We start from the raw sequence: 23,883 nt of genomic DNA, 5'->3' as shown, positions 1-23,883 counted from the left end.
AACTTTCACACTGTTTCTTGCATAATTGAATAGTTGCATACAAAGAATAAAAATGGGACATATTTCTACTATTCTGAGGTTTACAAAGTGCTAATATATTCTTTATTATTCTTGTGACATTTGCCATTATAATATTAGTTTTGGGTTGTTCCTAACATGACAAAGTCTTTTATGATCAATATTGGTTTGGTTGTTTAATATTCTAGTTTGTTTTGTACCCAGTCATGGTTTGCATAGCTCTTTATTGGGAAAAAATCAAGTTGGTGCTACCCACCACTGTCTTCATTTCTGGCATATTATGTTCAGAGTTACTTTAACTGATATATTTGTCAATTTTTATGAAGGTAGGGTGTAATTTGAAGGCGATTTGGCTGCAATTTTTGAAGACAGAGGACCATTTTGAGGTTCCTTTCATTGACTTGTATGACAGTAAGTAAATGATGTCTTTATGATGAATGCTTATGTTGAGTAAGCATTTGCATCAGGCTAGAAAGCTGTCATCAGTACCTATAGACAGTATACAAAACAGACTCTTTCCACTCTGGGACATAGATTTATAGCATCATTTATATCACTTAAAGGAGATTGTGAATGAGTTGAATGAGTAAATCATCTACTGATAGCTTAATTGCAAATAAGGTAAGAGAGAGAGGGACAGAATATTTTTCCATATATCTGAATATACATTGGTTGTTTATCACATTATTTAACTATTGGGATTTCACCTGCATAATTTTCTACATACTATATGAATATTATTTGAGATAAATTTGATATCAGCAATTCTTCTTCTCCTTGCAAAAAAAAAAGAGAGTGATTTGGTGTACTTAATTAACAAGTTGCTTACTAATACTGCTGCAAGTTAAGGTCTGTGTTCGATGGATGAATCCTTAAGAAAAAATGCGAAACAAGCAAGTTCTAGAGGTGCAGGTATGGCTGTTTGATTAAGAAACTCAGTTTGCAACCAAATGGTTTTGGGTTCAGACTCACAGAATGGTGCCTTGAATAAGTGTCTTCTACTATAGCACCGAACTGACCAATGCCTTGTGAATGAATTTGGGAGACAGAAACTGCATGGAAGCCCGTCATGTACATGTGTGTGTGTGCATACGCATGTGTGCAAGTGTGTGCATGTGTGTGTATGTCTGTCTGTCTGTTTATCTGCCTTTTTGCATCACTTGACAACCAGTGCTGGTTTGTTTACATCCACATACTTTAACACTTTGGCAAAAGAGACTGATAGACTAAATACCACACTTAAGAAAAAATTAGTACTGTGGTTGATTTGTTCAGCTAAAACCTTCAAGATGGTGGCACATTAAGAGTGCTGGTGCCACATAAAAAGCACTGGTGATGATGTCATGTAGAAAACACCCAGTGTACTCTGTAAAGTGGTTGGTGTTAGGAAGGGCATCCAGCTGTAGAAACTAAACCAAAACAGATGATGAAACCTGGCAGGGTCTCTGGCCTTGCCAGCTTCTGTCAAGCTTTTCAACCCATACCAGCATGGAAAACAGATCTTAAATGATGCTGATGAAGATGATGATGATGATGAACCAATATTGTTTTTAAGCAAGAGAGAGAGAGCAGCAAACAGCCACTAATTAAGGATTCATTAAGAAGTTGTGAATTATGAGAAATATGACAGGCTTATAAGATTGTTGTATTCAAACATGTATTCAAGCAATTTTCTGTTAATTTCATGAGGCAAATTAAAAAAGTTTTAAAAAAATTCATGATAATACCAATGTAAAAATTAAGAGTTAAAACTGTTCCACAATCAATTTTACAAGAAATATTTAAAATTTTTCTCTATAGTTGAAATTTTAATATATTTTTATAATTTATATTTTTAGAATGACTGGACAGTTTTACCTGATAAAAGTGGACAAGCAACTGTAAATTATCCTGTAATGGTTAATTTAGACACGGTAAATTTTAATATTTGATATTTTAATATTGTCTGAATTAGGATTTATGTCTGTATTGTTGAGCTTCTCAAAAACTTCTTTGAAATTTAATAGAACTTATGACAAATCATTTGTCATAGGTATTTAAAAGAATGGCTTGTGTAGGTGAATTAAATTTGTTGTATGCCTTAAAGTTTAAATTCAGTTCTCAAATTCAAGTCAAACATAAAGAGTCTCAAATTGCTTATCTTTTCAAGACATTTAATCTTTTTATACTGAAGAATTTTGGTAAATTTGCCTAAAAATGAAATAATGTATCTATTCATTTCTCTCATGAATTATTGCCAAAAAATATTTTGATACTGAAAAATACGAGATTAATTTTTATTTCAAAATATAACTAGGTTATTATTGAATGGAAATGTTACTGTATATACAAGGGGGGGGGGGCTGTAAAGTTCCTGGCATTAAGGGTATTGTGAAAGGCCTGGTTGGAGGCCCAACCCTCCAGTTCTTTTACAAGGCTTAGAAAAACTGAAGGATCACTACAATAAGTGTGTGAATCTGAGAGGGGAATATGTTGAATAAAATCATGATTAACTGATCCTCCTGTATTTTATTTTGCCCAAAGCCAGGAATTTTCCAGCACCTTCTTGTGCATCTAATGTCAGAAATCTCTTTTTATAGCAACAATATTTATTTATAGGCTGACATATCATATCAACTTAGCTTCATTGATTTTTCGGGTCAGCAAAAAGAGACTGACGTATCATCTTGTTATGAAGCAAGTAAAAAGATGCATATTTCAATACTTTTGAGTGGTAAGTTTCTTTTGAAATACATTTCATTCATGTATGTTAAAATGACTTCTTTCAAGCACAGATTAGTTGTTTTATGAGGGTGTAGGGTTAGGGTTAGGGTTAGGGTTAGGGTTAGGGTTAGGGTTAGGGTTAGGGTTAGGGTTAGTTATAACCAAAGTAAATGATCCCAATATATTACTAATTTCTATTTAATAAAAGATAGGAAAAACAAAGTTGATTCTAACAGAGTTTGAAGTGAAAATTTAACAGGACAGTACTAAAGATATTAAAAAATATATAAAAAAAAACATTTCAAGAAACTTTTCAAGAAAGATATAATATTAAAGAAACAGATTTTTCTTATTGCCTCATAGGACTCCAGTTTTTTTTTTTTTTAGCATTGAAGTCTTTAATTTAGATCTTTATTTTTAAGAGATCTGTGTTAATTCTGTAGTTGAAATAGTGAAAATAATGTTCAATAATAATCAATACTGATAAACAGAAAGGTGATAATACCAGACATTTTATTTATGCAATACTAATGCAAAACATGCAACAGAGAAAATTGCAACTGAAAGAACTTTGAGTACCACTTTTGACAATCTAAGTGTATCAGGACAATCATTTGAGAGCTAATCTTGTGAAAATATAAGATTCTGCATTCCACTGAAGAAATCAGGAAGCTCATAAAATGTTAAATATTTTATCATCAAAATCAAAGATGACACTCAAAATAACAATATCGCTTTTATACAGCAGAAGTAATATTTAAAAGGTATTGATCAAGTCAAGACACTTGCCCATTGTGCCATGCAATAGGATAGAACTTGAAACCATGTAACCATGTAATTAAGCAGTGATCTTCATATCCATTCAGTCTACCTGTACACACAAACACACACACACATATGTATACTCATATATGATTACATACACACACATAAAGTTATATCATCATCATCATCATCATTTAACGTCCATTTTCCATGCTAGAAAGGCCAGGAGCCACACCAGGTTCCATCAACTGTTTTGACAAGGTTTCTATGACTGAATGCTCTTTCTAGCGCCATTCATGTCACAGAGTGTACTAGGTGCTTTTACACACCATCACCAGCATGAGTGATTTTTATGTGGCACTATCACCAGTGTTTTTATTTACATGGCACCAACACCTTTCTTTTATGTGGCACCAGTGCTCTTTATGTGGCACCAAAACCAGTGCTTTTTGGATGTTAGGGGCTGAAATCTGGGTGAGGGAAGAAGGCTGATGAACCAAGGTGGTTTAAGATATCAATTCAGTTGTGGTAGTGGGGGTGTTCTTGAATACAACAATGTGCCATATACCTCGGTTCTTTTGCCTCTTTGAAAGTCTTGGCATTTTGAGATCAGCCTCTAATGCTTCATTCCATGTCTCCCTGGGTCTCCTTCTTCCACAACTTCCATCTACTTTAAGTGACCAGCACTTCTATATGCAACTGTGCTTATCTATACACATCACATGGCCAAACTAGCACAGTCTTCTCTCTTTCACACTGCATCCAATTCTTATAATGCTATATTCTCTCTCAATATACTAGTGCTCTGTCATACATGTACACTGACATTGCACACCCAGCAGAGCATGTTAGCTTTATTCCTCTCTAGTCTTCAAATATCATCTGCATTCAAGACCCATATATCACTACCAGGTAGCATTACAGTTCATATACATGCCTCATACAATCTTCCTTTCACTCAAAGAGAGACCTTTGGTTGCCGACAATGGTAAAAGTTCTTTGAACTTTCTCCATCCTATTCTTGTTCTAGCAATTACATCCTCCGCTACTGCAAATTAGGCTACCTAGGTAACAGAAATTATTTACTACTTCTAGAGAGTCTCTGTGATATGTGAGGAAATCAGTTTGCTGTGTATGACTCCTGTACATCTTCCACATATGAACATTACTTTCTCTATCAGCCTTCCTGCACCTCTATGTCCCTGCCAACACCTTTCCTGCAGATTGAGCAGGGCTATTTGCGTGAAGTGTGAAAGGTTCTGTCCCATTTCTTGCTTACTAGAACCTTAGCCTTTACTATATAAACTTTAAGATCCTTTCATTTCTAGTTTTGTTTCTGCACCTGGAATTTCTTTTCTAATTCTGTTACGGATTCTGCTATGAGGGCAAGATTATCAGCATATAGTAGTTCCCATGGGCTTCCAATCTTAAATTTCTGTTATAGCCTGGAAGACAATGATGAATAGGAATGGGGTGAGGACTGAGCCTAGATGAACATCTACCTGTACACTAAATTCATCATTGTATTCATAGTCAAACCTTACCTTACCTTACTAAAAGCTGCCTGTACATGGCCTGTACTGCTTTCATGAGCCATTTGTCTACCTCTAGCTTCCTCAGAGACCGCCATATCACAGAGCAATGGACTATGCTGAAGGCTTTCTTCAAATCAAGAAATTCTAAGTACAACAGCTTATTCTTAGCTAAATACTTGTTTTGCAGTTGTCTGACTTTGAAAATAGGACAAAGCCAAACTGTATTTCATGTAGTCTACTTCTGTCCCTAATTAACTGGGCTATAACTTACTCCATAACTTTCCATCTAAGGTATCTCCCTTACCCTTATAGCAGCTGACTATGATGCTACTACACCAATCACTGGGGATTACGCCTTTCTGAATAACCTGATTAACTATGCAAGTGACTAGACAATATCCTACTCTACCAGATATGCTAAGCCTCTCAGCAGTGACTCCTGATGGACCAAGGGTCTTCCCTGTTTTCATATCTTTGATTGCCTTATCTATCATACTTCTGTCAACTAGGATAGCCAGTCTCTCTGTTGGGTTCATATGAGGGAATCTCCCTTTCTCCCATTCATTCTCCGCTTTTATTAAATGTAGAGAATGGAAACTAAAAGAAGTATATTGTGTGTGTGTGTGTGTGTGTGTGTGTGTGTGTGTGTGTGTGTGTGTGTGTGTGTGTGTGTGTGTGTGTGTGTGTGTGTACTTGGGAATGGATGCATTATGTTCAATCAAATAAATAAATAACATGATATATATATATGTATATATATATATATATATATATATATTCAATTTCTGTACACCACAGCTAACACTCTATACATACATACATATATATATATAGATATATGCATGCATATATGGGTACAGGATGTCACCAAAGATGCAAAAAACATGCACACGAGAGATAAATACAAGACATGGACAGTAATTACAGGACAAAAATAAGTGAAATATGTCCGTGCATGTGTGTGTTTGTGTGTCCCCGTTTGACAACTGGTGTTGGTGTGTTTACATTCCCATAACTTAGCAATTCAGCAAAAAAGGCAATAGACTAGGCTTTAAAATAAGAATATGTCCGTGCATGTGTGTGTTTGTGTGCCCCCGTTTGACAACTGGTGTTGGTGTGTTTACATTCCCATAACTTAGCAATTCAGCAAAAAAGACAATAGACTAGGCTTCAAAATAAGAATATGTCTGTGCATGTGTGTATTTGTGTGTCCCCGTTTGACAACTGGTGTTGGTGTGTTTACATTCCCATAACTTAGCAATTCAGCAAAAAAGACAATAGACTAGGCTTTAAAATAAGAATATGTCTGTGCATGTGTGTGTTTGTGTGTCCCCGTTTGACAACTGGTGTTGGTGTGTTTACATTCCCATAACTTAGCAATTCAGCAAAAAAGACAATAGACTAGGCTTTAAAATAAGAATAAGCACAGGGGTCGATTTGCTTGACAAAAATTCTTCAAGGCAATGACCCAGCATAGTCAGAGTCAAGAGATTGAGGCACGTAAAAGATAAAATGTAAAAGAGTACTTAATCGTAGGCGCAGATGTGACCATGTGATAATAAGTTTGCTTCCCAACCACATGGTTCCAGGTTCAATCTCATTGTGTGGCACCTTGGATAAGTGTCTTCTACTATAGCCTCAAGCTGACCAAAAGCTTTGTGAGTGGATGTGGTAGATGGAAACTGAAGGAAGCCTGTCAGACGTGTGTGTGTGTGTGTGTGTGTGTGTGCATCCGTGTCCACTTCTTGACAACTGATGTTGATGTGTTTACATCCTCATAACTTAGTGGTTTGGCAAAACAGACAGATAGAATAAGTACCAGCCTTTGAAAAAATAAATACTGGGATTGATTCATTCAATTGAAATTTGTCAAGGCAGTGCCCCAGCATGGCCACAGTATAATGACTGAAAAAATATAAAAGATAAAAGATGTCACAAGATTATACCAATCGAAACATGTAAATAGAAATTAAAGTGGACAATTGTCAATCAGTCTTTACTATTTTAATGATAAATCACTTCAAAAATATGTAAATTTCATCTGACTAATCATATTTGTTTCGTTAAAGGTAACTACATCAAATCTACAAAAGAGGTAATTGAAACACTAGGGAAAGCAATGATTCGGAAACTTTTGAGCATTGATGCTCTTCAAATACAAAATGTTCAATTGTCTTACGATGCTAACTTAATGTATTTATATGCAAGTATCCTGGACAATACACCTGAAGGTAAGTATCAAACTTTACTTTGCATCAGAATATTTAGTTTTATGTTATCATAAATGTTCTGCATATGCATGTAACAATGGATTCAAAGGTAACAGTGAAATGTGTTAAATTTCTTTGTAAAATGAAGTCTTACAGAGTTATTGGGTTTGAAGAGTGACGAGTTTCATCATCCTCCTCCTCATCATCATCATCCTTTAACCTCTGTTTTCCATGCTAGTATGTGTTGAACAGTTTAACCAGAGCTGGAAAGCTGCACCAGGTTCCCATCTGATTTGGCTTGGTTTTTTTATGGCTGGATGCCCTTCCTAACACTAGCCACTTTACAGTGTGTGCTTTTATGTGGGACTGGCAAGAGTGCCACTTACATAACACCAGCACAAGTGCTTTTTATGTGGCACCAACACAGGATTCTTGCAGGTCAATCCTCCTCACCAGGGCATGCAGCCCTAGCACTTCTGCTGTGGAGGATGAGTCTTCATGAGTACAGCAAGGCACCAGGTATCTTGGTCCTTTGTCAACTCATCTGAAAGATTCAGCATTCTGAGGTTATGGTGTTGGTGGTGTTGTGGTGGTGGCAGTGGCGGTGGTGGCAGCAGCAGTGGCAACTGATGCTGGTTTTGTTTGTGCTCAGGGCATAGTTAGGACCATTTAATTCTTTCAGCTAGAAAGAGAGCTAAAATGTATTCATCTCTGTGTTGTGTCTCTGTTGAAAAGTAGGACAAAAACCAAACAATGACCTTTCTTTTCCTTATATATTTGAAGCTAAGATAATGAATTGTGACACATGAAAAATTTTTCTTGTTCTTTATGTAGATAAGATATTAATAAAATAAGCACAAGTAGAAGATACTGAAGTATACTGTGAGCAAGTTGAGAGAGTGGTTGATTGAATCTTAGCTAGGTTTTACATTATATGTAGTAAACAACATATCCAAATCAACATAATAATAATTTTAAACTATTTACATGGATTTAATTGCATGTTTACTTGCATTGTGTTTGTACATATCTCTCAGCACACTATCATTCATTGTAGAATTTACTATGCTGGTATATAACATGTGATTTCAATTTGGTCTCCATGTAAAGACATTACTGCTCCAAGTTAACAGGCAGCATTTTAAACATACGTTTGTTTAAGTCTAATTGTATACTAATATATTCTAGCAGCAACAAGGTGGTATCAAAAAGTTCCCGAACTAGTTCTATAGTGCACCAACAGATGACAGCATATGGTTGCATGCACAGTGAGAGCTAGCAGTGACCTTCATGAGGCAGTGTGTTGAGTGACATTGCTGTGTTTACTTCGCAAGTTGTGAAATTTATGCTTTTGTGATCATATATATGCTGTAGCCTGCAATTTTATCATGGACAGAAACAAAGGGCCAACGTGAAATTTTGTGAAGTCTGCTACAGAGACATTGAGCATGCTTTGGCAAGCTTATGGTGATGAGGCAATGGGTCATATGCAATGTTTCGAGTAGCACAGGTGCTTCAAAAGCAGAAGAATGTCCCTGAAAGATGATGAGTGATCTGGAAGACCTGCCACGAATGTCACCCCCAGAAATATGGTATTGTGAATTGAGAATTCATGTCCTAGGGCCAGGCCATCAATCAAGAGTTCTACTGCAACATTTTGAAGCATTTGAGAGAGGACATTCAGCAAGCGTGACGGGATCTGTGGAGTATGAAGAAATGAATTCTTCATGATAACAATGCACCTTGTCACTGAGCTCTCCTCACTCAAGAGTTTCTCATCAAAAACATGGTATTGCTTCTACACCCACCCTATTTGCCAGATTTAGCACCTGAAGACTTCCACCTGAAAATGCAGCCCAAAGGTCACCATTTTAACTCTGTTGTCGAGATCCAGGAATCTTTTGATACCACCTCATATCAACTAATCACACTGCTTCACGGGTCTGTTGACTTTAAAAATATGTAATGCTAAAAAAGAAATATAACTGAATATATAGATAATCTTCTTTTGGAACCAAGTAGACCAAACAGAGGAAGCAGCCATCCAAGTTGACAGCAGTATAGTAGATAGAATAATTAAGGATATGAAGGCAGCAAAGGTACTTGGTCCCTCATGGCAAAAGGCAACGGAAATACCCTGGAGAGAAGAAGTCATAGAGGCATCAAATTATTGTCACAGGCTTTGAAAGTTACAGATTTGAAGAAATCAGCAAAAAAAAAATGGGTAACTGGAAGGCCCCAGGACTAGATAGAGTTCAAGGCTACTGGATCAAAAAATTTGGTGAATGTCATGCACAAATAGCTGTACAACTCAATACCTTTTTAAATGCCAACCAAGTAACACCAGAGTAGTTGACAATGGGTAAGACAGTGCTGTGCTTGAAAAACACCAGAAAAGGCAATACGATAGACAATTACAGGCCAATGTCCTGCCTACCACTTATGTGGAAATTATTGACTGGGATAGTCACAGAGTCAATGTACAGACATCTGGAAAAAAATGGAGCCCTGCCACATGAGCAGAAGGGTTGCAAGTGTAAGTGCAGAGGTACCAAGGATCGACTCCTGATAGACAAAACTGTACTTAGAGACTGAAAGAAGAGGAAAACTTAGCCATGTCATGGATTGATTATCATACGATATGATTCCCCATTCTTGGATTATGGAATGTATGAACCTATTTGGTATTGTATCAAATGTTGAACGATTGCTAGGAAAGAGTATGGTGCAGGACAGAACTGACAGCATATGGAAGAAGTTTAGGGATCTTTGTACTGTGCATGATACCATTAACACTGATTCTGAAGAAAGCAAAAGCTGAGTATGTATTCAAGAGCCACCAACAAAATGTCAACCACTTTATGGTAAAGATGAATCCCAAGTCAGTTCCCTCGTTGATAAGGTGTATACTTTCAGTGCTGATATCAGAATGAAGTTTGAACTGAAAAAGTGTGGTGTATTAGTCTTGAAGAGGTGAAAAATCAGATGTATGGACGGGCTAGCGATACTATCAGAGTATGTTATGAAACAGATAGAAGAGATGGGTTATAAGTACTTGGGGATTTGAGAAATGGATAAATTCATGGAGAAAGAAATGACAGAAAAATTTAAGGTGGAGTACTTGTGCAGACTGAGACTAATCCTTAAGTCGAAATTAAACAGACAGAATAAGATTGAAGCTGGGCAGTTTCACTCCTTAGATATGGAGCAGGGGTAATCACATGGATGGTAGACGAATTAAACAGATTAGACAGAAAGACAAGGAAATTGCTGATTAGATATGGGATACTCCATCCAAAAAGTTACACAGACAAACTATATGTACCAAGAGAAAAAGGGGGAAGTGGACTGATTGGATATGAACATAGCATTAGAGCAGAAGAAAACAACATAGCACGGTATGTAAAAAATGACACAGAACTGCTAATATTGGAAGTAAGAAGATCAGGCTTGTGTAGGATGGAAGATTGCAAAGATAAAGCACTGTACAAGAACTTGAGAATGAATGAAACTGAAAATAGGTGGATAAAGAAAAGAATGCATGGACAATTTCATAGGGGTGCTGAAGGTAAGACAGGCAGTGAAAAAAGATGGCTATGGATGACTAAAAGTAATTTAAAAGTGGAAACAAAGGCTCTGATCTGTGCTGCCCAAGAGTAAGCATTAAGAACCAATTGCATCAAATACTGAACAGATAACACATCAGAGAGTGATATGTGCAGAATTTGTGGACAAAATGGTGAAACTATAGGGCATATTACCAGTCAATGCATGCCACTAGCCCAAAGAGAATATAAGAGACGTCATGACAATATAGCAAGGATTATCCATTGGACACTTTGCAACAAGTATGGACTTGACAGAGTAAAATGTGGTATGCACATAAACCCGAAGCATCATCGAAAATGATAATGCGAAGATCTTATGGGATTTTATGATTCAGTGCAATGATGAGATAGAGAATATGAAACCAGGCATAGTGTTAATTGAGAAAGAAAGCAAACGATGCTGGATCACAAATATAGCATGCCCAAGTGACAACAAAGTATGCAATAAGGAAAAAAGAAAGGTTGATAGAGAGGTTGATAGAAAGGTTGAAGACACCTCCGAAAGGAGGGGCCCCGCCACGTCAAAACGGTAGAGGAGTAGGGGCCGAAACCGGACGTGGTTCCTCCTGATGATGTCTTGAGCTAACTGCATCCTAATCCACCAAGGGAAGGTATGCCAGAAGAAAGTAATTCAACAACGCGGGTTGATGAACCGTAAGACATGTGGCCAGAACCTCCTGGAAAATAACCATAGCGAGGGACATTCCACAGTTGCATTAGAACAGTCACAAACAGTGAAAAAAGATATGCACCCAACACCAGAGCTGAAGACACCTCTGAAAGGGGGTGGCCCCGCCACGTCAAAACGGTAGAGGAGTAGGGGCCGAAACCGGACGTGGTTCCTCCTGATGATGTCTTGAGCTAACTGGATCCTATAAAGGAGCTGTTGTGGTAGCAGACCACGAAACATGGTTGAAATTCCTCATAACAGGTTAGCTAGGGAGGTTAAGTAATTTTAGTAGATTTATATATATATATATACATTATATATATACATATATATGTATATATACATATGTGGGAGAATATACAAATAATAACAACAGACGAGGACAGGTGGTGTAAATAACAAAAGGATATATTAGTATGACGCTCGGGAATACGGAAAGTCTTTGACGTTTCGAGCTACGCTCTTCAACAGAAAAAATACGGAGACAAGGAGAAAAACACGGAGAAAAAAAATTGAATAGTGTTCAGTCAACGGTCAATCATAATATGTGTGTGTGTATATATACATATGTGTGTGTGTGTGTATGCGTGTGTGTGTGTGTGTGTGTGCATATATGTATATATATGTGTGTGTGTATATATGCATATATGCTTTTTCTTGTCAAATTTAAGAACTATAATACATATATATATATATATATATATATATATATATATATATATATATATACTAGAGTAAGCTCATAAATGCAAAACAATGTGGAAAAAATGGTATTTGAATACTGGAGGTAGAGTAATAAACAAAACCCTTTTCAAATGTGTATCTATCAAAGTAATTGTATATTTATGCTTATAACCTTATTTTGTTTCATTCTAAACAAAACTGTCCGAAGAACAGGAATGTGAAACTCTGAGTAACAGTTTCTGTGATTTTTTTTTGCTGCTTTTTTAATAAAGTATATATATATATAAAAGAAATTAGAAAAATGAATTTGATTGTACATATACAAAAATGACTTGCAAAATGATTTATAATCAAGCAATTTAAACATACAAAAAATAGAGGATAATATTTTCCAAATCAGTGTTATATTCATATGAATTCATGTGTGTGATACATTTTCTACAAGAAATTGGAAATTCTTCCAAAAGCAAATTGAATCTATCTTGAAAAAGTCAGTAGCTGTCATTGGAAATTGAATTTGTAACTGACATTTTCTACTGTTTTACTGCACTAGAAATTCATATTCCATAATTAATATTCTACACAGTCTTTGAAAAATTATCCTGAAACAACCCTACAACTCATGTACATGAAAAATGCATACCAAAGTAAACTGGCTCAACAGTAGATGCAAATATAAAAGAAAGTTATAAAAACTAATTTACAGTTGAAAGATGGAATTCTATTACAACTTGTTCACGTCTTATTCAGAAGGTGGCACTACAAGATTGTAATGATAATAAAAACACCTAAAAAACATTTAATTTCAAGTAATTTGAAGAAGAAAGGACAATTCTTCATCAAAACTATAAGAAATATCAGTTTAGAAACAAATATTTCTGATTTGTTTTTGCTAATTTCAGGAACTAAAAGTCAAGGTTCTACTCTTCGAACGGCATTTCAAACATTAAGTAGTGCAATTGCTCAGAGGGAGTTCATCTTTACTGTTAGTGTTGGAAATGTAAGTATTTTTTGTTATGAAAATGCTTTTGATTTTCACTTTTATCTTTTTAATGACATGTAGGAATATATTTATGTGTTTATTATATGTTTATAAAGTTATATGCTTATTTGGAAATTATGTAATAGATCTGATCAACAAATTGTCCATGCCAATTCTAATCAATTTTTGCAAGATAGTAAAGAAAACATATAAGTATTTGAGATATATATAGGTGAGGAAATAATATTTATTTAGAAACAACTTGGGCTACATAACTGATAGTCAGTTCTGTAATATCAGAGTTTGTGTAAGTTAGAAAGTTATAAATATATGGTAACTTACTGCAACGGTATGACTGAGTAGATGGAAAATATCTAGATTTTATAAAATTGAAAGACTGTTCAAAATTAATAAAGTCTATCCAAGAGTAAGAAAATTAAATAATTGTATTTATAGCATCCACTTTGTTGCAGAACTTACAAGAGTAAAGCACTTAATCTCAAAATAGGGCAGTGAAATTTTTCATTTTCTAACAATCAATAAATTAGTTGAACATGCATAATGCAAAAATATAAATCAAACAACATTGTAGGATAGAGTTTTCAATATAGTCAAAGAACCAAAGAAAAACATCGAGATCATTATATCACAACTAGGAACAATCAGATGAACATATTAAACCTGTCCTGTGCATGATGTTGAGCAGTTAATTACTCTTTTACTCTTTTACTTGTTTCAGTCATTTGACTGTGGCCATGCTGGAGCACCGCCTTTAGTCGAGCAAATCGACCCCAAGACTTATTCTTTGGAAGCCTAGTACTTATTTTATCAGTCTCTTTTGCTGAACCGCTAAGTTACGGGAACGTAAACACACGGGCTTCTTTCAATTTCCGTCTACCAAATCCACTCACAAGGCTTTGGTTGGCCCGAGGCTATAGTAGAAGACACTTGCCCAAGATGCCACGCAGTGGGAATGAACCTGGAACCATGTGGTTGGTAAGCAAGCTACTTAGCACACAGCCACTTCTGCGCCTATTAAGCAATTTATCATCGCCATTATTATCATCAGGTTGAGTTTGCTTGAATTCAGATTACTCTGATTTTCCATCTATCTTTATCTTCCAGGGCGTGTGACAATTACTCTTGGTACTGTCCAGAGTCATCACTTAAATGATCACTGTATGTCTTTGCTGGGTAAACTAATGTAATTTTAATTTGTTTGGGTGTCCATAGTTGGATGTCACTAACCAGCAACATGAACTCTTCTTTCTTGAATACTTTAGGAGGTATATTGTATAATTTTTCTTTGTTTGGAAATTCTTTCTAGGACATATTCAAAATGGCATGAATCATACATGTATCAGTGCCATCTAGCATGGTTTCAAATTTTTTGGTTAGCGTCCAGGTGAAAGAGCCATGAAACAACCAAGATTCAATCACTAAGCAAATGAAGTTTCTTTTACAATCTCCTGGTTGCTTAGATTTCCATATTACATGAGATTTTAAATGCTTCCCAAATTTTGCTGATACATATCTAAGCATCTGACGCTGAAGATGTTATGTTGTTTCCAAGGTACATAAAGGAATTTGATGGTTTAATTGAACTTCCAGATAATGAGGTTGTTGTACTTTATAAATTTTAACTGATGAATTCTATTTTACTAGAGTTAATATAGAAACCAATGCCTCTTGCAGCTCTTCCAGTCTTTGAAATAGGATAATGGTTACTATATAGGACTAAGTTATCAGCATAATTTTCATTTTTATTGTTGAATTGGATATCTGGAGCTTTTTTTATTTTGTGAGGATAAAGCCAAGTATCTTTTTGTAATTTCCTAAAATGTGGTGAGCATAATCAAGACAGATTTTGAATAAGAAAGGTGCTAGGATATCTCCTTGTGAAAAATCTGCAAGAACGACTAAAAAATTTGTCTCCATCAGGTGAACACATATTGGCTCAAGTGTTTTGTAGAGCATCATTTTTGTAACTACTATTTCGTGAAGGATTTCATTGGCTAGTAGAATTTGCTGCATCATATTTCTGTGAATTAAGTCAAAAGCTTTAGACAAATCTATAAACAACGGAATGATAGGAAGAGTTTTTGTTTGAACATATGTTATTATTAATCTTGCAATTGAGATTTAACTGGTTATTGAACAAATGCATATCTATAATTTACCATTTTTTCTAGAATTTTTAAAATATTTAATCAATAATAATCCATATCTAATACAAATTTCTGCAAATGCTATCCATTTCTATTAGATGATTTTTTCAAATGTATATTTGTGATATTTATTACATCAATTTGCAAACTTATATCTCCTTCTATCAAAACAATGTACCTTGGTATTTGTTGAGGATGCTCTTCATTTCAATGTTGACAACAACTGCTCTAGTTGATAATTCAATAAACTGATAAATTGCATTCAGAATGTAAGCATTCAAAATTGAAAATATCATAGGACATTTACATTTAAGTAATATAGATTTGTTTTTAGGTTCTATAGTTGATTTTTCAAATACTAGTAGAAACCAAAACCACAGCAGAACATGTTCCTTGTTTGATCATGTGATAAGTGATGCAAGATGAATATCTAGGCAGCATTAAAGTCATATTAAATCTTTCAATGGTTGAATAATACCTATGGTTGCCAGTTCTGTGGATGTAAGTCATTGCTCACATTCAGAACTAGACAGCACTAGTCAATGCCAGCAATACAATTCCAAATTCTGCATTTTGTGAGTTTCTCCATCAATCATTGCTTAATTGATTTCTCCACCAAAATCTGTACATTCCCAAGGATTCTGACTGTGATTCTCATTTAGTGTGATCCTGTACTTAGACCTGCTCAACTGGATTAGATCAATTTTCACTGGTATAACTCCTTGTATTATAGGGATATACAAGCCCTGCTACCATGATCAAAGCTTGTATCATGACTGAGACAGAAAAAGAGTGCTTAAGGTGTTGAACTCATGATCTAATAATCATGGTTTAGTTACTGGACCTAGTGTCATGTTGTGTCCTTGAGCAAGGCACTTTACTTCATGTTGCTTCAGTCTATTCAGCTCCACAAGAGTACCAGTAACTGTTTGGGGTTTAACTTTGTGATAAATTGGTTTCTGTCAGGGTAAATTATGTACTCTTAATCTCTGAAATACCTCAGGTACCTGAAATAAGCTCTCAGTAAATGAGCCAGTTGGCATGAAATAGACTTAATCATTTTACAAAGTTGTCAAATTTGACAAACATCTTCCCTTATGGCTTGTGACATAAACCTATTAAAACCACTTAAAATAATCCATTCTACAATATGAATAGACAAAAACTTCTTAGTTCAAACCTAGCCAAAGTATTTGTGTATATTTAGAAATAGAACACCTGAATATATTGATCAAAATGAAATATAAAATGCCAGATAAAAATGTAGGCTTATTAACCAAATGCTATTGAAAACATCTATAACAGAACAATTGTTTCTTTCACTTGGTTTAAGAACAGTCATTTTAAATAAAGAGATATATGAGACTTAGTGAGTTACATGGAAATTTAGAAAAAAAATCATTTAAGTATGTAAAATAGTGAGCTCATAATCAAAGAATTTTAAGAGAGCATGTAATAAACAACTATATTGTAACTGAAGAATCTAGCACAAATCAAATCATGAACCTGAAATTACTAACCATCTCTTGGATTCTTAATAATGTTATTTAAGTTATAGTAAGAACAAATATAACTACATATTTACTAGTCTGACTGGCCATCTGCAGTGACTTTTTTTGATTTCCTAGTGTAAACAAGAGTTCATGTATTTAAGTGTGCATTTGGATTTGTGCAACTGCAACCATTTGTACTATATTTCACTACTGTAAAGAGTACACCAAAAATGTTCTTAAAATACATGCAGTAATGTTTAAATTTAATCATTTTATCATACAAGTATGAAAAGATGGTTACTTCATATGCTATTTCATCTGATGAGGTTGATTTTGTGGAAGGATGGTCTTACAGAATGAAAAAAAGCATCCACAAACATAGCAAATGACAGGTTATATTAAGTTGTTTATGCTATTTGTTATTCGTGCATGAACTTAAAAATGACCATCCCCTAATATAACAATACTTGTTTCAACACACAATTCCACATCAAGAGTCTTACAAGACAAATACATAAATGTAACAACCTAAAAATTATTTTATTTGAATTAAAAAATGAAAATTTTTCTGTTTTCCAAAATTTGTTGTTTTCCTTTATATATTTTTACACAGATTAAAGCAGAATACATAGGTCTACATGTTAGACTGGATGCAGGTAAATATCTTTATGTTTTTAGCATCAAGATATCGATTTACATTATAAACTGTACATTTCACTGTGATGAAGTATTTGCATTCTGTTTTTATTTATTAAAGGAAAACTCTATAAGGCAAAACTTCCAAATTTTGATGATAATTTTCGGTACCAATCAGAAATTGTAACACCCAGTAAGAACAATATTGAACTAGTAAAAGTGAGTTAATATTTATTTTTACTTTTAATAGATATCATAAATGAAATTAAATTTGTGACATAATAAATAAATATTCATTTTGTTTTTAATGAGACCAACTAGATGAACACATTAATGAAATTTAATAGTTTTTTGGAGGATTTTTACATATAATTGCATGAATCAAAATGAAATAGTAAAGTATAGATCTTTATTATTTTGATACCAGGTTTTATTGTTTGAAGTTATAAAGCGAATACAAGTATGTGTATCGATGTGTGCATATATGTGTGTATGTATGTGAGTGTAAGTGTGTGTGTGAGAGTGTAGGTATGACAGGTTGTTTTTGACATGAAAATTAAACCATTCAAATTTTGGATCTAATGTTAATTGTGTCAAACTCCCACCATCACTTGTACACACAAGTATTCCATATCCGATGGTGGGCTATAATGTAATACAAAGGGCACAGTAATAAAAATAAGAGAAAAAAACATTGGACATAACTCAGTAATTCTTTATTCCAATTGTTACATATTTTTTTAGTATTCAGTAACACAAGGCATCACGCTACAGATGCAGCTTACAGGGCCAGCATGGAGCAAACACAACACACATTATCAGACAATCATATTTTTTTTCAGTTGTCTGACAATATCTTTGCTTCCTGCTTGCCCTATAGTTTGCATTTACTGGTTGCATCTGTAGAGTGATAACATGTGCTGCAGAATACTGAAACATATGTAACAATTGTAATAAAGGAGTACCAAATTATGCCCATATTCTTCTATTTCTCTTATACATACATACACACATGCACATGCACACACAACACACACACACACACACACACACACACACACACACACACACACACACACGCACACACACACACACACATGCACACATATATATAAGAAAACAGTAATTTAGAAATTTTTTGGTACTATTTATTCACCATTGTAAATGTTTCATTTGCTAATAGGAATCACAAAGTTGTACATGTTGGGAAAAAAAAAACGTCAGAAATTTTCTATTAGAAATTCTTCAGACAGAGAATCAATATATTATTTCTATTTGATTGTCTGTCTGAAGAATTTCTAAAAGGAAATTTCTTACATGTTTTTTCCAACATACACAACTTTTGTTATTCCTATTAGCAAATGAAACATTTATAATGGTAAATAAACAATACTGAAAAATTTTCCAACTTCCTGTTTTGTAATATAATAATTCTGCAAACAGTATTTCCAAACTTTTCAACTCTAATATGTACCTCATATTAATACAACAATTACAAACTAGATTGTAATACTGGAATAAGCAGATGATTTTCAACAGGATACAGCTTAGATTTTACACTTCCTACATTATATATATATATATATATATATATATACATATATATATAATCTTTTACTTGTTTCAGTCATTAGACTGTAACTCCATTACTTATATATATATATATATATATATATATATATATATATAAATATATATATATATATACCAGCAGTATAACCCGACCTTGTCCGGGTGTGACTTATTACGCCATCTACGATAAGTCTTGCTAGATGAAAATCAACTAAAAAAGAAAGCCTTACAACGAAAAAACCCTTATGATGTAAATATGTTCATAATTCAAAAGACGATGAAATCAATAGGGAAAGTCTGAAGGCTGTTTTGCGTAAAATTATTAAGCATACGTAAATTTCATCTGTGTAAATTTCATAGCAGGGTAATCCCTTTTCGCAGGAGCTAGGACGGCAATTTCTGATGAAGCAATTGCTGGCGATCTGTTGCTACACAGTTTTGCCAGAATTCTATCAGATTGGGCAGAAGATGTTGATGCACCATTTTGCATTATGTTCAAAGTAGCTTCTGGAATGTGGTGAATTGCTGCAGTCTGTTGCTTTCATTTTAAACCGGTTGCTTTCTTTCCCCAGCAAACTCTCTTCTTTGGAGGCATAATCTATGTTTCGATTAAACAAAACAACAAAAGTTATAATAGATAGCAGGGTCAGTACTTTTCACATATCTGTAATTTTTCAGATTAACACCCGCACGATTACCCAACCCCAATCCTAAACCTAATCCTAACACTAACCCTAACACTAACCCTAACACTAACCCTAACCCTAAAACCCTAACCCTAAAACCCTAACCCTGACCCTAAACCCTAACCCTAAACCCTAACCCTAAACCCTAACCCTAAACCCTAACCCTGACCCTAAAACCCTAACCCTAACACCCTAGTGAAAATCGTGGTATATTTACAAAATATTGACGAACATGAGTTATATTTTATTGAATGATTGTGTACTTGCATGTGTATGCGTTTGAGAGAGCGAGAGACGAAGAGGTAGAGAGAGGGGGAGAAAGGAATAGAGGTAGTTAAAAGTTTTCTTATGACGGCTTCTCTTCACTGCCTATTACTTCATTAGAAATCTACGGATGCACATACGCACATAATAGAGAAAAATGAAACAAATATGGACGACTTGCTCCGAAACACCATCGAGTGGGGAACACTTCACAAAAATAATCTTCAGTTGTTTCCTTCAAAATTCCTACATGCTCGAAATGTACATACATCAAGGTATATTTGTAGAAAATTTCACGAAAAAATATTAATTTTCCTGGAAGTTAAGAGGAATTTAAGTGGAATTTCCGAAAATTGTCCCCCACCCCCCTTCCAAAACATTTTCTCCGAAATTATTTATATATTCGGAATCTACATAATAAATAATATATGCATAGAAAATTTCATTTAAAAATATTCATTTTTCTGAAAGTTATGACCTTCCAAAGTCGGGGGGTACAACTCTGTAGTTATGCCACATTGACGAACATGAGTTATATTTTTGTGAATGATTGTGTTTACTTGCACGTGTATGCGTTTGAGAGAGCGAGAGAGGAAGAGGGGGAGAACGGGAGCAATGTGTATGTTGCTGTCACAGATCACGTATGTGTGGTTGTGTGTGTTTTTACGTAACAATGTTATGAAAAATAGGTAAAGAATACTGAGAGGAAAGTTTAATCTATGACTTTATATGTATCTCTCTCTCTCTCTCTCTCTCTCTCTCTCTCTCTCTCTCTCTCTCTCTCTCTCTCTCTCTCTCTCTCCCTCTTTTACTCTCTATATTATATGTTGAGCGCGTGTGTAAGAACGCCGTTCCAGGTAGAAGGAAAGAAATATAAAAGTTGCTAGAAACAACAGCCAAATCTCCCTTAAATCACACAAAATAAACGGAATTTTAAAAATCTAATTACTGCTCTGAAAAGTTCACATCGAGAAAATTCCATTGATGTAAAAATTTTTACGAAAAAATGGAAAATGTGGATTTCTATACACTTTTTAAAAGGCTTCACACAGACACACAACTTCAGCTTTATATATTAAGATATATATATATATAATTTTTTTTCAATTCTTGGCTAAACTTTTTGATTGTTTAACTATTAAGATCATACAGAATGTTTTTTTCTTTCTTTCCTATTGTGTGTGTGTGTGTGTGTGTGTGTGTGTGCGTGTGTGTGTGTGTGTTTGTGTGTGTGTGTGTGTGTGTGTGTGTGTGTGTGTGTGTGTGTGTGTGTTTTCTCATTTTCATTTTTTCATATTTTCCTTAAAATATTGACTTGGTGAGTTACAACATTCACTCCAACAGTTTCATTATCTCATCATTTATTATCTCATCTCTATTTGTTCTCTTTTCATTGTCATTAATTAACTATTTCATACATATTTACCGCACATACCACCATTGTCATTGATATGCTATTTTCTTGACAATTAGCAAGAAAAGGCTTCAATTCAGTGATTTGTTTTCGATCTATCTCTCATCCTTCCTCTGTATACTATGTCATTCTTACTATTCTGCTGTTCCCGCACACACATGCACACACACTTTTTCTTCAGTTATTCATCTCCTATTCTCTCCTATCTCCTCTAAGTCATATTTATCATAAGTCACACTCCACCTCTTTGCAATCACTCACTACATCTCCCTCTCAGCCCTGTCCAGTCTCTACAGTTGTCACCTACTCTTCCCTTCTTTCTTTACTTATTCCTTAACACCTGTTCTTTATTATCTTCACCCATTCATTCCTCATTTCTAACCATCTTCCTATCTACCACACACTTTTGCAATTTCTACTCACCCACATTCCTGTCCCCATTCATTTCTACTCACCTCGTACCTTGAGAGTCCATTCTGATACTTCGTTATATTTTTATCTCCTCCCAGCTCCATGCTATCCACTCTCACTTTCTCTTCTATAATGTGAGTTGTCATGTAACTGCCCTACAGCAAGAAACCTGTTCTGTTCTGGTCCCCTTCTCTCAAACTTTAACTTACATCTCCCAGAATAAAGCTTCTTTCTTTTCTACTGTGGCTCCATTCAGTCAAAGGAGGCTGTAGTCTTACAAACTGTATTGCAACCTCATTAGTGTTAATGCCATGGAAAGTACCTAACACACACTGTAAAGCTTTAAGAAGAGCATCCAGACATAGAAACTAAAGAAGACATCAGAGCACAATGCAGTCCCCAGACCATCATCATATCCATTGAAATCATCCAGCCCATTGGAACATGAAATTTAAATGGTGATGGTATATTGAGTTCAACTGTGAACTTTCAGTTGTTTGGTCAACTGAACTGCCAACCTCATTGAACTAGCATGTAAATGGCTGAGCATTCCACATACATCTGTGCTTTTAATGTAAACCACAGGTGAAATCAACAGGACATAATGTGGCATAGGTAAATCTTTGATTTACAAATGCAATCCATCCAATGTGCTTCCACATAGTGTCTGTCTACCCAATTTCATCGACACAATATGAATTGACTTGTAATACAGGAATAACACTTGCTCAAGATGCCAAGTTAAACAAGTTCAATTCAGACATAAATAAATAATTTACCTAAGATTTAAAATTACTAATTCATCTAATATTTTATATTTCACTAGTTTTATGGAAAAAGACATAATTCTGGTTCCATGCAATGGTTTGATATAGCTTATCCAATAATGTGGAGGCGCAATGGCCCAGTGGTTAGGGTAGTGGACTCGCGGTCATAGGATCGCGGTTTTGATTCCCAGACCGGGCATTGTGAGTGTTTATTGAGCAAAAACACCTAAAGTTCCACAAGGTTCCGGCAGGGGATGGTGGCAAACCCTGCTGTACTCTTCCACCACAACTTTCTCTCACTCTTACTTCCTGCTTCTGTTGTGCCTGTAATTCAAAGGGTCAGCCTTGTCACACTGTGTTATGCTGAATATCCCCGAGAACTACGTTAAGGGTACAGGTGTCTGTGGAGTGCTCAGCCACTTATACGTTAATTTCACGAGCAGGCTGTTCCGTTGATCGGATCAACTGGAACCCTCGACGTCATAAGCAACGGAGTGCCAACAATCCAATAATATTTGGAGAAAGTGTATTTACAAAATTTCTTTATGAATTAAGCATGTGGAACAGCTTTAGCTATTGCATCAAATGAATTTGGTTTTTAATGTTTATTCAGTCATAAATTTTAAAAATAAGGGATTAAGGTTTAGATTAATAATTGTTAGTGAAAGTGACTCAGCAGAAATTTTCAGTATATAAAAATGATTTCAATACTTTATGCAAAGTTCTAAATAATTGGCAGAGGATACAGTAACTTTGCTTGAGCTCTTGGTTTTAAATATGATTTTATCTATGACAATAAAAGCAAAATTCTGTCTGCCTGGGACCCCTGTATCTCAGTCTACATTTGCTCTACATAAACATTTGCCTTTTTTGGAATCAGAATGATCCTGGGATTGAAAATCTGCCCTTCATTTAGTTCTTGAACATCCAGTATCGGGATCTGATTTAAAAGCATTTGGGTTGCTACTTCTAGTAGATAAAGTTTGGCTGATTCACACCATCTTGGTTGGCATTTGTCAGATGACGTCAGAGATCAAGGTGGAGATAAATGATATTTGCTTCATTAATTTTACATCAAGTTAAGAACTTTGAGACAAATTGGCCAAAAGTTGGAATTCAACTTGGGACTGAAACAATAGAATGATTGCATTACAGAATTAATTCTCATCTTTAACCTCTGAGCAAACAACATATAGTCTTTATAGATTGTATATATTTATAGATAGGCATATAGTCTTTATAGATTGTACTCATGCTATTTAGCTCTCCTTAGTTTTGGGCCACAGACCCAATTCAC

At 34.8% G+C, this 23,883-nt stretch overlaps 1 protein-coding gene across 1 annotated transcript in view; it reads left to right on the top strand.

Annotated features, from left to right (window-relative positions):
* The window catches only part of LOC106879769 (uncharacterized), a 124,107-nt gene that overhangs the window by 54,388 nt on the left and 45,836 nt on the right, over positions 1–23,883 (top strand). Inside the window, exons 11-16 of the mRNA XM_014929460.3 lie at positions 1,857–1,931; positions 2,617–2,731; positions 7,091–7,252; positions 13,096–13,193; positions 17,450–17,492; positions 17,594–17,691. Of these exons, the coding sequence (XP_014784946.1) occupies positions 1,857–1,931; positions 2,617–2,731; positions 7,091–7,252; positions 13,096–13,193; positions 17,450–17,492; positions 17,594–17,691 (591 nt within the window). The remainder of the gene's footprint in view (positions 1–1,856; positions 1,932–2,616; positions 2,732–7,090; positions 7,253–13,095; positions 13,194–17,449; positions 17,493–17,593; positions 17,692–23,883) is intronic.

The sequence above is a fragment of the Octopus bimaculoides genome, chromosome 10 (assembly GCF_046866305.1).
Source record: "Octopus bimaculoides isolate indiv1 chromosome 10, ASM4686630v1, whole genome shotgun sequence".
In the NCBI taxonomy this organism is placed as follows: Eukaryota; Metazoa; Mollusca; class Cephalopoda; order Octopoda; family Octopodidae; genus Octopus; species Octopus bimaculoides.
This window is presented reverse-complemented; position numbering and strand designations above follow the sequence as displayed.